At 36.2% G+C, this 14869-nt stretch overlaps 1 protein-coding gene across 20 annotated transcripts in view; it reads left to right on the forward strand.

Moving 5' to 3' along the window:
- The window catches only part of MLLT10 (MLLT10 histone lysine methyltransferase DOT1L cofactor), a 308932-nt gene that overhangs the window by 225076 nt on the left and 68987 nt on the right, over window positions 1-14869 (forward strand). For 18 of the 20 annotated variants that reach the window (XM_023548872.2, XM_064284905.1, XM_003410556.4 and 15 more), the window contains 2 exons: window positions 5866-5910; window positions 6756-6788. The exons of 1 other annotated variant lie outside the window; for it this stretch is intronic. In XM_023548872.2, coding sequence (XP_023404640.1) covers window positions 5866-5910; window positions 6756-6788 — 78 coding nt within the window. The remainder of the gene's footprint in view (window positions 1-5865; window positions 5911-6755; window positions 6789-14869) is intronic. One more of the 20 variants, XM_023548874.2, reaches the window with a different exon arrangement.

Raw genomic sequence — 14869 nt, forward strand, 5'->3', positions numbered from 1 at the left:
AACTTAACAGCGTTTATATATATTTTGATATTGCATCTTGAATTTGAGGTGTGTGGTTTTAAATAAGTATTGATTGTAAACTTCACACCTCTCTTTTGAGTATAGATTTCTGATTATAGAAATAATATTTTGGCTAAGATAAACTACTATGAATTTTAATCAGCTATGTTAGCTGTTGGGGTTGTATAGATAGGAAATGGTATAAGAAAATAAAAACAGTTTGAAGAAAGTTCATGTATATTTTATAAATGCAGAATTTTAGGATGTTTTAATAGTTGTGCAGATACTAGCTTCAGTAAACAAATTATTTTTTAAAGCCTGTTAGTTTCAAATTTTAAAATTATAAGAAAGACTGTTCTGAGTGAGAAAAGAGCATGTGTAAAGCTCAGATGTGAGAAATAGTAACTGTTAAGTACCATTTCTTATGTGCCAGGCTATGTTGAGTGCTTATATTTATTATCTAGTTTAGGCCTAACAACAACTGTTTGAAGTAATGGCTATTAATGCATCCATTTTACAGCTGAACAAAACTGAGGCTTAGGTCAAATAGTTGCCCAATGTCACACAGCCAGGGATTTTTTTCTATTTTTCATAGCCACCTTCAGTGCCTGCTGTGGCCGTCTTTCCCGAGCTTTTTGCAGAAAACAATGGAAGCTTTGAAGGGATTGTTTCATTAGCAGCACTAAGGATGGACCTAGAGTAGAGTATTTCAGCCTTAGCATTATTGACATTTTGGACTGAATAATTCTTTGTTGTTCTGTGTTGTCTTGTGCATTGTAGGATATTTAGCAGAATCGCCAGCTCCCTTCCCCCCCAGTCAAAACTGTCTCCAAACATTGTTAAAATGTTACCTTGGAAGCTAAATCACCTCTAGTTGACAACCACTGTTCTAGAGGGAAAAGATAAAATTGCAGTGAGAAAAAGTTCATTGAAGAGATTTAAATAATTGCACACTGGAATTTATACGCTATGTTTCTTTTGAGCCCAGAAGCGCTTAGCAATTAGCCTTAGCCCCTAGTCACAAAAAGTATATTTAGACAGATTTACTCAGAAAAATTGTGAGTTTATTTTTAGCAAGAGCCTAAATTTGCCTTTGTGGAGAGAGCCTCCTGATTTTATATACATGCAAGCGTAGTCTGAAAATTCTTGAATTTCAGAAATTGCGACTGAAATGCTTTTTGAAACACATCTCTTCAAATTAATGGAATTACATATTGACTTATATTCTTGATAGACTTTTCTACCTGTTAAAGATTTTGGAGATTTTAGCTGTGGGAAATAGTGTCTCTTACTATCAATTCTTGTGGAGGTCAATGCCTGTGGTACATTTAGAGTAGAAAAAATAGGAATTTGTATCCATTTTCCTCACCATTAGGTAAACAGTAATTTGAGAGACATACCCATAGCTGTTGTTGTTTGACAAAAGTAAATAACAAATTTAGGACTTGCCAGAATTTTTTCTTTAAATTTGTGTTTAAAAATCACCCTGAAGGTTGTATATGGCTTGTTAAAGGTATAATTATGGAATAATATTACTCAAAATTATCTGAGATTAATATATTCTTTAATTTTATACATATTGATAAAAGTTTTAAGAGTAGAACAGGACATTCTTTTACTGATAAACTTAATACTAAAGTCTGTCCTTACCCAGAAAAAGCTGGCTTACTGCCATGAATATTTAACAATTATTCCCAAGTACAATAGTAAGAATTGCCAAGTGCTGTTGAACTCTCTGTGTACTACACACTTAATACAAGTTGAATATACGCTTAATATAAACATTAAGTATTATTACTTATATAGAACGGGAAACTGAGACAGTTCACATAGCTCTAAGTGGTGAAGCTGTTCATTTTCCCTAATTCCAGATCTGTGTTAATTATAAAGTCCAAGGGATATTATTGATGAGGGTCTAAAGGCACACTAGTACAATGCAAGTCATGCTTTCTGCAGAGGGATCCGTGAGAGACTGTTGGACCAATAATTTAACTTTCAGTAATAGTGTTTCCTACTACTAGTATAGGAAAGTTAATGTTTCCTTTGGGCTAATTTTAAATTGAAAAAAAAAAAAAATTTAGTAATTGTAAAAATAGGAAATCACCCCTCACACCAGTATATATGTAGGAGGGAGAAAATGTGGACTGTGTACTACATTATCAAATGTTTTTCATGATGCCCTTTTAAAAAGATTCATTTGCTTTCATGACAGGTTGATAATTTAGTAATGGTGAAGGTGACCTTTGTAAGTACCTGTTGACCATGAAGATAGAACTATAACATCCACTACATATTAGCCCCATGAAGTTAGGAGCTGTGTTTGTCATGTTCACCACTGTATTCTTACTGTCACCTCAGTGCTTTGAATGTAATAAATGCTAAATACATTATTTGTAAAAATGAATATCATTAGTAATCACTGAGTGAATAGCAAGCACATGGTTAGTAGTATCTTGTGTGATTTTGTTCTTGCTTTCCAAGTGTTTCGGCCAGGTTGTAAGTGAAATGATTTATTCGTAAAGCTTTTCAATGTAGTGTAACAAGACTGTTCAGGATGGAGACTTATTACTAAGTTGGAAAGGACCATGAAGAAGATGGGATTTGAATTGTGCTTTGGAGTAGGCAGAAAAGAAGGCCAACAGTATTCCCAGAAAGGAAAGATATATTGGGGGGATAAGCTTAATAGAAACAAGAAACTTCTGTTTAATAGTTAGAGGTAATGGTGATTGCATAGGGCAGGATGGGTCAACTTATAGTATTGGCAATATTTTATATTTGAGAGCACTTAACAAATTTTAAAGAACTCTTTCATTTTTATCTCATTTAATCCTTGGAACAGTTTTGTGAAATAGGCAGAGCAGCTGCTGCTGCTGTTATTGTTGTTCTTATTATTATTTCTCCTCTTTTTTTTTTTTTACCATGAGTAGGACATAAAGCAGTAAAATCATATCCCCATGATACGATTCTCTCTTGAAATTGTTAGCATCACTTCTAACAATATCCAAAATTCTCTCACGATATGTTCAAATCAAAAGTGTATGTATGTAGCAAGATAGGAGTCCTAAATCAAATCAATAGAAACCCAGAAAAGACCTGTAAACTTCTAGTTTGATTCAAGGTGTGTATTAAAATTTAAGTTGAAGTAATTCCTGATAAATGGACTACTGTTTTATAGTGACTTACACAAAATGGAAAATTAGTGTGGTGTTTTAAGTGATTGCTAAGGGTTTAGTTTTTTTTTTGCTTATAGGTTGTGTTATGTTTTTGATTGAATATTTCCTACATATATTCTTTTGGAATTTTGTTTATCTGAAAGCTAGGCACCCAGTCTTTTGAAACATCAGGAATTAGTATAGCTTTTGGAAGAACTGAAGTGTCTTACTTGTCTTCTTCCTTTTCCCAATTTATTTCAACTACATTATAAGAGTTTATGGTTTACTAAAGTGGAAGTTGACAACATCGTTTTCTTCACAGAAATCAACATCTTGTTATTTTCTCTGCAAAAAGTCTGTAGTCATTGAATAACAAGTAGTTGATGGTTTAGTGGAAACCCTCGTGGCGTAGTGGTTAAGTGCTATGGCTGCTAACCAAAGGGTCGGCAGTTCAAATCTGCCAGGCGCTCCTTGGAAACCCTGTGGGGCAGTTCTACTCTGTTCTGTAGGGTCGCTATGAGTTGGAATCCACTCGACGGCACTGGGTTTGGTTTTCTTGGTTTGATGGTTTAGTATTAACTTCTTTTCATCAAATTGCTTTAGAGATTTTGGGTGTACTATGATCTTTCAAAGTACACACTTACATATTTTTAAAAAACCTTAGTCTCCAGTTCTTTAATATAATACCGCCATACCTTTCTAAGATACTTGAAATGTGTTTACGTGATGAAATTTTTTAGTGGTGATAAGTGCTACAAATGAGATTCTGGGAAGGTACTCCTTTGGTTATGATTCTGTGTTTTTAATCTTAAAAGTTTTAAAGATTCCACAGAGACAAATTGTTAATATGAACAGATCATTTCAAGAAAAGCTTGTTCTGGCCTCTACTAAAATATGTTTATGAAACTGGAACTTGAACCCTTATAATTATTAAAGAATGTTTACTAAAAAATCCCTATTAATGTCATAGTTATTTATGCTGGTAAAATGAAATTGAGAAGTCTTTGCCTGGTAAAATAATTAGAAATAGGGAGTGGTTCTATAAACAAATACAGGAATCATAAAGACACAAAGATTAGTCCAATAACCTCTCAACAGTAGAGTTACTAATGAGGTATTATAGACAAAGGAATAGGTGCAGTTATTGATCATAATTAATGATAACATTATTTTATCTGTATTGATTATATTGGCTTATAAATGAAAAATCGTAAAGGACATTAGACACTGCTGGGACAAAGATATGTCTTGGAATTTGCTTCCATGATTTTGTTTTGGTCTTTGATGATTTGAAGATTTACTGACCTTATGTCATGGCTGCCTTTCTCTAAAAGTGTTTTTAGCTCAAAAGCCAGAATAGCATTATTCCCATTTTTCCCCCCATTGAAAATCCTTCTGCTATTACAAGTGTCCTTTGGTTTTTTTTCAGCATGATTCCAAAAAGGTACCATTTCCTTACAATATACCATGTCAGTCTCTTCAGTAGGGCCCCTCCACCCACCTTTTATAATCTCACTTGTATTAGAGTTGTTAATGAGGCATTAAGGTGGAAAATTCTCTGTCGTGTCTAATTTTTGAGTGTCATCTGGAGAGGACAAAACCTACATTGTTACTAGACAATTCTTCTAAGTCGATACGAATGTTTGATATCTAACAGCATCTAATATAAAATTCTTTTTAAAATTACAGCAATTGAAAGTGAATGCTGACTTTTCTACCTTGCTTTGTGTCTCTTGTTAACTCAGGTTACTCCAAGTGGGTCCATGATAAGACGAGGCTTTTGAGGTATATATGTAGGCAGATGTGAGTGACGGTTTCCTTGGAGACTCTGTACATTTGGTTCCTAGGGACCATATTTTTGGTTAAGATAATGTCCAGGTCATTCCTAGCTATCCCACGCCTCTTAAAATTTTTTTGCCAACAGTGTTATTTGGAAGAGAGTACCAGTTGTTTCCAGGATAAGAAGGCTAGATAGGTCCTTTGAGTCACAGCCTTGGTCCTGGTTTTATCAATTATTTCCTCTCTTGAAATGCAGTGTAGAAACTTATCTCCGATTTTCTAAGCCTTTTTGTCATTTGCAGTATTTTATTGCCTCAGGCCATGCTCTGCTTGTTGCTTCATTTGGGCTGGATAAAAAAGTCATAATAATGTCTTATTTATTCATTACCTTCCTCAAAAATGACAGGTATAAGATAGTGAGCTGGGTATAGTTTAATGAGTTTTATTCTATTATATGTCATAATGGATGTCTGTTCATACATAAACTAAATAATTATACTAAAATTATAATCTCTAATTGACTACGGCATTCAGATGTTTTTACTAAACTGTTTGGGTCTTACGTATCATATAAAGGCACATTAGCTTATCACATTTCCTAACTATAAAAAACTATACTCCCTCTTTATTAGCAGAGCCATTTATTCTTAAACACTTGTTACATGGATTCATTTGAAGACCTAACGTGTTTTCCTCACTCTTTGCGCACACGTGCACATACGCATACATTTCCACACTTTAGATTTCTGAGAATTCCACTACCTTTGGTTCTCCTGCCCCTCAAGTCCCAGTTACTGGCTTATAATTTCTGTTTCTGCCATTCTGTTTGGACTATTCAGGTGAATGTTTTCCTGATTTTCTGGCCTATTTCTTTTTCTTCCCTTAAGACACTGGCAACTTCTTGGCTGATTTCCTTTCTCCTCCCTCCCAACAGAAATTTCCATGCAGTATCGGCATGATGGAGCTTGTCCAACAACTAGTAAGTCGTCGAACTGGGTTGGTAACCCAGGCTTTTTGACTCTTACTGTAGTGCTTTTTCTAATATATTGTGCCACCTCTGAATCTCTGCATTTAGATTTTTCAAAATGCAGATGGTTCTTAATTGAATAGATTTCTTTTTTGTACAAAGATACTACTTGTCTTGTGTTCAGTATCTGTATTACTGTCAAATTGTGGTCTTATTTTAATTATCATTAGCCTATGGTACTTCTGTTGGCAGAATTGTGGCTTCTATTCCCTGATTTTTTCAGAATTTTGTTTTCCATTAGTCTTAATGTTCATATAATTAAAAAAAAAATCATGTATTAAGTAGCTTTCTTGCTTAGACCTCTACATATGTTGAGACCTTATTATACAGCAGTCTAGGAAATGAGAATGTTTGATAGGGTTAGATGATTTAATGAAATTTTTCTTTGTGATAAACATCGTTGAGTATGACCTAAGGTGAATTTGCCTATGCAGAATTGCATCCTATACAGACTCTTTTTAGTCAAACATTACATAGGTAGACTACTAAAGTTCTTTTTTAAAAGTAATTAAAATACATATATATTTATTTATTACTAAGGAAATTATTGCCATCAGTATGACAATATGTCTAGCATTTCGATCTAAATTTAGATAATGTATTGGCAAATGAAATACAATATTAAGAAATTTATACTGTGTATACACTGAGCCAAACTTGCAGTTTAGGTGATTTAAGCACTGATACGTGATAGACTTAAAGAGATTTTATTATATTGATTCAGTCTATGCCTATGTATTTCTTTTGTGTGTTTGAGAATGATCTTAACCTCAAGTCCTTTTTTCCTTACTTAAAAGCTTTCTCAGAGTTGCTGAATGCAATACACAATGGTAAGTTATATAGAATCTTCTCTGGTGGTTCATTTATCACAAAGGTTGCCTTTTGTAGAGAATCCCAATTGAAAGCCTGCATGTTCTTTTGATTAGATGAAATTTAGCAGTGCAGTGAGTCAGTTGTTCAACAAGTTAGTGAAAATTTTGTAGATTGCCTGCTGGAAGATGATAGGTCAGTAGTCCCTCAGTTTGACTTTTATGTCTGTCTGTAGAAAGGCAGAATGATAATGGTGGTGTTCTAACTTCAAGAAAGTCTTTTCTCTCTATTTTTGCCGATAGTTTTACTAGTTCTTTTGAGCTGTCTCTTGGCGGTGCATTTAATTGGTACCTCTGTCAAAAATATGCTGTTTCTACCATGACTTAAATTGTGAATTTCATTATTAAGCATTTGGTTTATTAATGTATGAATTTACTTATTTTTTACCCCTTTAGTAAATAAATGGAAGCTAACTTTTTAAATTGAGTCTACTTTGGGACCAGGTTTTTACAGTGGAGTTGCATCTTCTGCATGTTTAGGCTCTGAAATCAGCATATAAGGCAAATGTTGTCATTTCTCACTTCTGCAGCATAATTACAGTGAAGGTCATTTTTGCAAAAATGTTTGAAGGTTTCTTCAGTTACCCAAAGACCTTCCTTAGTCTTTTGACATTCAAATCTAGTGTCATCTTTGGTTTTCTTTTTCAGTTATCAACTGATCTAACTCTTATTTGCTCAAGACTCTTCAAGTGGTTTCCAACACCTTTTCATTAACTTTAGGAAATCTTGCATATTTTGCCAATGCAATTTAATTTGCAGTCCTTTTCCCTCGTGCTTGGATTGTATCATCAGATGTTTATAATATCAACAGCCAGTGAGAGACTAATGGCATGATGCAGACATCCACACTAGTGTTGATATGAGGGTATGTGTGGTTGGGGTGGGAAAACCATTTTGTAAGTGATCGTTTTATTAATGGATATGTATTTAAAATGATTTATTTATAACTCTTGCTTTCCTGTGCAACATGTAACCACAGAGGCTGAGATAATGAATATTCCAGATATTGAACGTGAGGTATCTAGAGGAAAAAGAGATTGGAAATGTTCTTGAGAATAAACTAAATATGCAACCATTCTGGAAGTATAAAAGTTGAAGTGTTTGTCATCTTTTTCAGTTTGACCCGTTGCCGTTGAGTCAATTTTGACTGATAGCAACCCTATAGGTCGGAGTAGAACTGCCCTACAGGGTTTCCAAGGAACGGTTGGTGGACCTTTTGATTAGCAGCTGAACACTTAACCACTGTGCAGCCAGTTCGCTTAGATGAATTTAGACTTGCTCTTTAATTCTTAGAATATTAGAATTTGGAGACTCAAAGTTTCTGAAAGTATACATGGGATAAAAAGAAAGCAGACATCATGAGGAGCAATTGTGAATGAACTGCCACATAAATCCTTTGATACCATTATTAAGTGACAAAGTACTGGGATGTATTAATTTGGGGGTAATAGTCATGATTCTCTGTAGGTGAATGTTATAGGATTAATAACAAACACAGTTTTTCTTTAAAATTTTGGGTTTTATAAGAGTGTTATGAGAGAGCACTCTCTAATAGTGTAGTCAAATTCTTGGGTTTTCATGATCACATAACATACCTGTTGCCATCGAGTCAACTCTGAACATAAAGAAATAAGTAGGGGCCTGATTATTTTTAATTATAAGACAAGTGTAGGATTGATACCTAGTGAAGTAGTAATATTGAGACTATGGGGGAGTGAGGGAGACTAGAGAGTTTCTCCTGGTTGTGATTGGAAAAAATCCATATTTTTATGTCTTCCTTTAAATTGTGCAGAAGGTGGAAGTTTACAGAGCAAATTAGATTCCCATTCAATAGTTTGTGCATAAAGTGTTACATGGCCTTGGTTTCATTCCCCACAGTGTGTCAGCACTCTCCCCATTTTCGCCCTGAGTTCCCTGTTCCCTTTTATCCTGATTTTCTACCCTTTACTGCCTGCATATCTTTGCTTTGGGGCAAATATTGCCCTTTTGATCTTGTATAATTGATCGATCTAAGGACCATGTTCCTTTTGGGTGTTATTGTTTGTTTTACGGGCTTGTCTGTTGTTTGGCTTGAAAGATGGCCTCTGGGAGTGGCATCAATTCCGGGTTAGAAGGGTGTTTAGGGCCACTGCCTTTGGGGCTCCTCCAGTCCGTCAGACCACTAAGTCTGGCCTTTTTTGTGAATTTGATTTTGTGTTCTACATTTTTCTCCTGCTCTGTCCAAGACCCTCCTTTGTGATTCCAGTCAGTGCAGTCGGTAATGGTAGCCAGGCGCCATCTAGTTCTTTTGGTTTCTGGGTCGTATAGGCTGTGGTTCATGTAGTTCATTAGTCCTCTGAACTAATTGCTTCCTTGAGTCTTCAGTTTTCTTCATTCTCCTTTGTTGCAGATGGAATGAGACTAGTAGTTTTATCTTAGATGGCCGCTCGCAAGCATTTAAAACCCCAGACACTACTGATGTCTCCCGAGCTGATAGTCCTTTGCCTTAACCTTGCCAGGTGTTTGGTTATGTCTAAGAGGTTTTCCTGACTGTGGCCCTAGTGCGCTGTATTGTCTATATTAATGTATAAGGAGCACCTACAGTCATGTATGTAGAAATATCCACCACCAAACCTGTATCTGATGGTGAGTGTGCCCTTACACCCTCACACACCTCTTGTCATATCTATCTACCTATATAACCACCCAAAAAGTGCCGACCTATATATCCATTTGTAAACTATTATTTGTTAATATAGTAGTTTCTGTACTTGCTCTTTACTCTTGTGTTTCCCTCACTGCCCTCTCTTGCTTTGGTCATGTTGTGCTGATTTTGAAGCTGGCAGAAGGTTATCTACCATCTGTAATACTTGTTTTTCAGAAAAGCCTACTCTTGATACATTTTTGTTACAGCTTTTACAACACTTCACTATGATTGGTTGATTCACTGGGTTTCATCTCTTCTCCTGGCAGGAGGCTGAGGCGCAGGCACACCAACTCCAAATTTACCTGGTATGTGACCTTCCTGTGGTCGCAGTAGCAAGCCGTTGCCATTTTTTTAGGGCTGTGTGCAGTATTTTCAGAGCCATGCGCAAGAACTCATTCACAAAAGTCATGTGGACTATGCACGCATTGCAGGACTGAAGATCCTCCCTTCACTGTTCTTGAACATGTATGTCACTCCCTATATAATGAGCAGATCTTCCTTAGTTCAGGGAGCTGGCAGCCTTAGTCCCTGAGACCCTGCCTGCCTCCCAGTTTGCAAACTGTGAATAAATCTTTCTGTTCTTCCAACCCCGAGTCTGGCTGACTTCAGTTTGCTAATCTGCTGGGCAAGAACCTATTAGTTCTCAGCTTCAATTTCTCCCATATTATGTATTGCCTTTCCCTTCACCAATATTAACACATGTGTTCTAGCTATTTGGTAATTTCCCCTCTCTCCCCCTCTCATCCCTGGTAACCATCAAAGAATTTTTTTTTTTCCATATATACGTGTTTTTTTTTTTTTTTTAATATGTTTTTTTGTGTGTGAACCTTTTGTTGTTGGTTTATAATAGTGGTCTCATACAATATCTGTCCTTTTGTGATTGATGTATTTCACTCAGCTTAATGTCCTCCAGATCCATCCATGTCGTGAGTTGGTTCATAATTTTGTCATTATTCTTGAATTTTTTTGTAGTATTCCATTGTGTGTATGTACCACAGTTTGTTAATCCGTTCATCTGTTGATGGGCACTTGGGTTGTTTCCATCTTTTTACAGTTGTGAAGAATGCACCAGTGAACATGGGTGTGCATATGCCTATTTGTGTCATGGCTTATATTTCTTTAGAGTATATACCTAGGAGGGGGAGTGCTGGATCATATGGTATTTCAATTTCTGGCTTTTTGAGGAAACACCATACCATTTTCCGTAGTGGTTGTACCATTTTACATTCCCACCAGCAGTGTATAAGATTTTCAGTCTCCCCACAGCCTTGCCAACAATTGTTACTTTCTGATTGTTTAATTATTAGCTTTAAATTTATCTTTATAATATTGAACATTAGCAATAAAAAAGGGAGGTTGAAACTCATCAGTGGGGAAAGAAAGGAAAAAGAAGAATTTATATTTCTTATTATTTGCTTGGTGCCTTGGTGGCACAGTAGTTAAGAGCTTGGCTGCTAACCAAAAAGTCTGCAGCTAGAATCCACCAGCCGCTCCTTGCAAACCCAGTGGGGGCAGTTCTACTTGAGTCAGAATTGACTTGATGGCAGCGGGTTTATTATTTGCCTGTATTAGTTTTCTATGGTTGCCATACAAATTACCACAATCTCAGTGGCTTAGAACAATACAAATTTATTATCTTACAATTCTGTAGGTTATGGGTCTCATTATGCTAAGATCAAGGTATCAGTCAGCAGGCTTCTTTTTTTTTTCCCTAATGACTCTAAAGGATAATCCGTTTCCTTGCTTTTTCCAGCTTTTAGTGGCCTCCCTGCTTCCATTGACTTTTGGCCTCTATTAAGTCTTTAAAGCTAGCAATGTCAAGCCCATCCCTTTGCATGCTGCCATCTTCTCTGGTTCTCTGACCACAGCTAGGAAAGTTCAATGTTCAGGAAGACTGATGATTAGACTGAGCCCACCAGAGTAATAGTGAATAACCTTCCCATTTAAAGCCTCTTAACTTAATCGCATCTGTAAAACCCCTTTTGCTGTGTAAGATAACATATTCACAGGTTCCAGCCATTAGGGTGCGGACATCTTTTTTTGCGGGAGAGGGGCCTTATTGTGTTTACCACATATCCTTACCATTATTCTAACTGCCTGTTGCAAAGAGAAATTACTTTCAGGTTTAGGTTTTTTTAGACACATATATTGAATAATTTTGGCTTTAGCACCTTATTTGGGTTAACTTTTCTCCCTTATGTTACTAGTGACCTTCTAGTTACCAATTCCAGGAGACAATTAGATTTTTGTCTTAATTGATTTTGGTGTAGAGAAATGATTGGCCACTCTTTTTCATGGCATTTTGCATTTCATTACAATAGTCTCCTATTTTTCTTTTGTGTTAAGTTAAGAAATATTTTAAAGACTAGTATAAATATCATTAATTCATTACAGATTTAACAGTTGTTAATGTTTTAACCATATTTCTTCAGATCTTTTTTGTAATTTTTATTATGAAATATTTGATACATAAAAACCAATATGAATAAGTTATATATAGACACTAATAAAATGAATGCTTAAAAACCTACCACCAGTTTAGGTAATAGAATATTACAGGCACTGTTGGATTTCATGCATGCTCTTCCCTGGTGCATTCTCCAAAGGTTGATTAACTGCTGTCATGAATTTTGTTTATTGTATCTTTGCTTTGTTTTCCATGTTTGTTATGTATAAAACTATACCTCCATATCCCATTTTCGTACTTCCCTTTTCCTTTCCCAGAGATAATGGTTCTCTTTTTATATCTCCATTATCTTTTTTTTTCTTTTGTGCCAGCAATTTATTTGTGATATGAAGAGGGATGGGTACAGAGAAATGAATAAAGCAGGAAGCTTCTCTTAAGACTCAATAGAAGACCTCTGGGCTTGTAACTCGAAGAGCCCAGAGGGAGTTAATGGCTTCTTATTCTATTTCCACTCCAACCACTGTATTTCTCCCTTTTACCTTCTCTGTTTCTCCCTGGGGTCCTGAGTCCTGAGCCATCCTCAGTTTTAATCATCTCTCCTTCACTCTGCCCCTCAATGGGAGGAGCATGGTTTAAGTGCGGGTGCTGGCCCACATTAAGTTATATTAATTCAGGAACCTTGATTAGTTCTATACTGACTCCCAATACCAGAGGATGCCTTCCATTGGAAAGAAAAGCCACTATTTTTCAGGTATGCCATCTTGATTGTGTTTTCCTGGGGCGTAGTCCACATATAACGTCTTTTCAAGGTAACACTGTGCCTGCATACACATTTCACTATCCTGTGTAAAACATGGTGTTGAACTAAATAATCTGTCAGTTCCCTTGACACTCTTAACATCATGTACTTAGTGGCAGACCTCCTTTTTCTCCTAGTGCCTCCCAAGCCTAGCCTCTTTCTTTGGATTGGCCAAGCCTGCCTTCTCCTTTCCTATCCATTTACTTTTTTCACTCTGATTTATCCAATGTGTATTTTTAGATTTCTTACTTGAACAAGTCCAACTTCTATTGTATTTCTTTCTTTTTTTGTTATAAATGGGGGTTTATTTATTTTTATTTTTTAGTGTATTGTGCTTTAGGTAAAAGTTTACAGCTCAAGTTAATTTCTCATACAAAAATTTATACACGTATTGTTTTGTGACATTACTTGTAAAGCCTACAACATGACAGCACATTCAACTTTTCCACCCGCGGTTCCCTGTGTCCATTCGACCAGTTCCTGTCCCTTCTTGCCTTCTCATCCTGCTTTTGGACAGGAGCTGCCCATTTAGTCTTATGTATTTAATTGAACTAAGAAGCACATTCTTCACGTGTATTTTTTTTTTTTTTTATAATCCTGTCTAATCTTCGTCTAAAGAGTGGGTTTTGGAAATGGTTTTGGCTCTGGGTTAACAGGGCGTTGAGGGGCCGTAGTTTCAAGGGTACCTCCAGCCTCTATAAGACCATTGAGTCTTGTTTTTTGACGTGAATTTGAGTTGTGTTCTACATTTTTCTCTTGCTCTGTCCAGGACTCTGTGTTGTGTTCTCTTTCAAGGTGGTCATTGGTGGTAGCCAGGCACCATTTACTTCTTCTGGTCTCAGGCTGGTGGAGTCTTTTGTTCATGTGGTCCTTTAGTCGTTTAGGCTAATGTTTTCCTTCTGTCTTTGGATTTTTTCATTCGCCTTTGCTCCAAGTAGGATGGAACCAACTGATGTATCTTAGATAGCTGCTCCCAAGTTTTTAAGACCCCAGACACCACTCACCAAAGTGGAATGTAGAACATATTCCTCATAAAGTTTGTTATGCCAGTTGACCTAGATGTCACCAGAAACTCATCCCCAGGCCCCAGCCCCAGCTACTCTGTCCTCAAACTGGATGTGTTCAGAAAACTTCTTAGCTTTTGCTTTGGTCCAGTTGTGCTGACTTCCCCTATATTGTGTGTTGGCCTTCTTCCACCAAAGTTGATCTTTGTTTACTATCTAGTTAGTGATTTCTATTCCCCCTCCCTCCCCACCCTGGCAACCATCAAAGAATGCTTTTTTCTTTGTGTAAACCTTTTCTTGAGTTCTTGTAATAATGGTCTCATAAAATATCTGTCCTTTTGTGACTGACTAAGTTCACTCAGCATAATGCCCTCCAGATTTATCCGTGTTGTATGTTTTGCAGATTCATCATTGTTTTCCATCATTGCACAGTATTCCATTGTGTGTCTGTATTGTAATTTGTTTATCCCTTCGTCTGTTGATGGGCATTTCGGTTGTTTCCATCTTTTTTGCCATTGTGAATAGTGCTACAGTGAACATGGGTGTGTATGTCTATTCGTGTGACAGCTCTTATTTCTCTTGGGTATATTCCAAGGAGTGGGATTGCTGGATCATATGGTAGTTCTATTTCTAGCTCCTTAAGGAAGCGCAATATTATTTTCCAAAGTGGTTGTATCATTTTACATTCCCATGAGTGGTACATAAGAGTTCCAGTATCTCAATAACCTCTTCAACATTTGTTATTTTGTGTTTTTTTCAATTATTGCCTTCCTTGTTGGGGTAAGATGGTATCTCATTGTCATTTTGATTTGCATTTCTCTAATGGCTAATGATCGTGAGCATTTTCGCATGTATCTATTAGCCTCCTGAATGTTGTCTTTGATGAAGTGTCTGTTCGTGTTTTCGTCCATTTTTAAATTGGATTGTCTTTTTGTTGTTGATTTTACAGATTAGACGATTTTCAGATATGCTGTAGCAAAAAACTTTTTCCCAGTCTGTAGATTCTCTTTTTGCTCTTTTGGTGAAGTCTTTGGATGAGCATAAGTGTTTGATTTTTAGGAGCTTCCAGTTATCTAGTTTGTCTTCTGGTGCTTTTGCATCGTTAGTTATGGTTTCTATGCTGTTTATGCCATGTGTTAGCACCCC

Source organism: Loxodonta africana, chromosome 4 (assembly GCF_030014295.1).
Source record: "Loxodonta africana isolate mLoxAfr1 chromosome 4, mLoxAfr1.hap2, whole genome shotgun sequence".
NCBI classification, from domain to species: domain Eukaryota; kingdom Metazoa; phylum Chordata; class Mammalia; order Proboscidea; family Elephantidae; genus Loxodonta; species Loxodonta africana.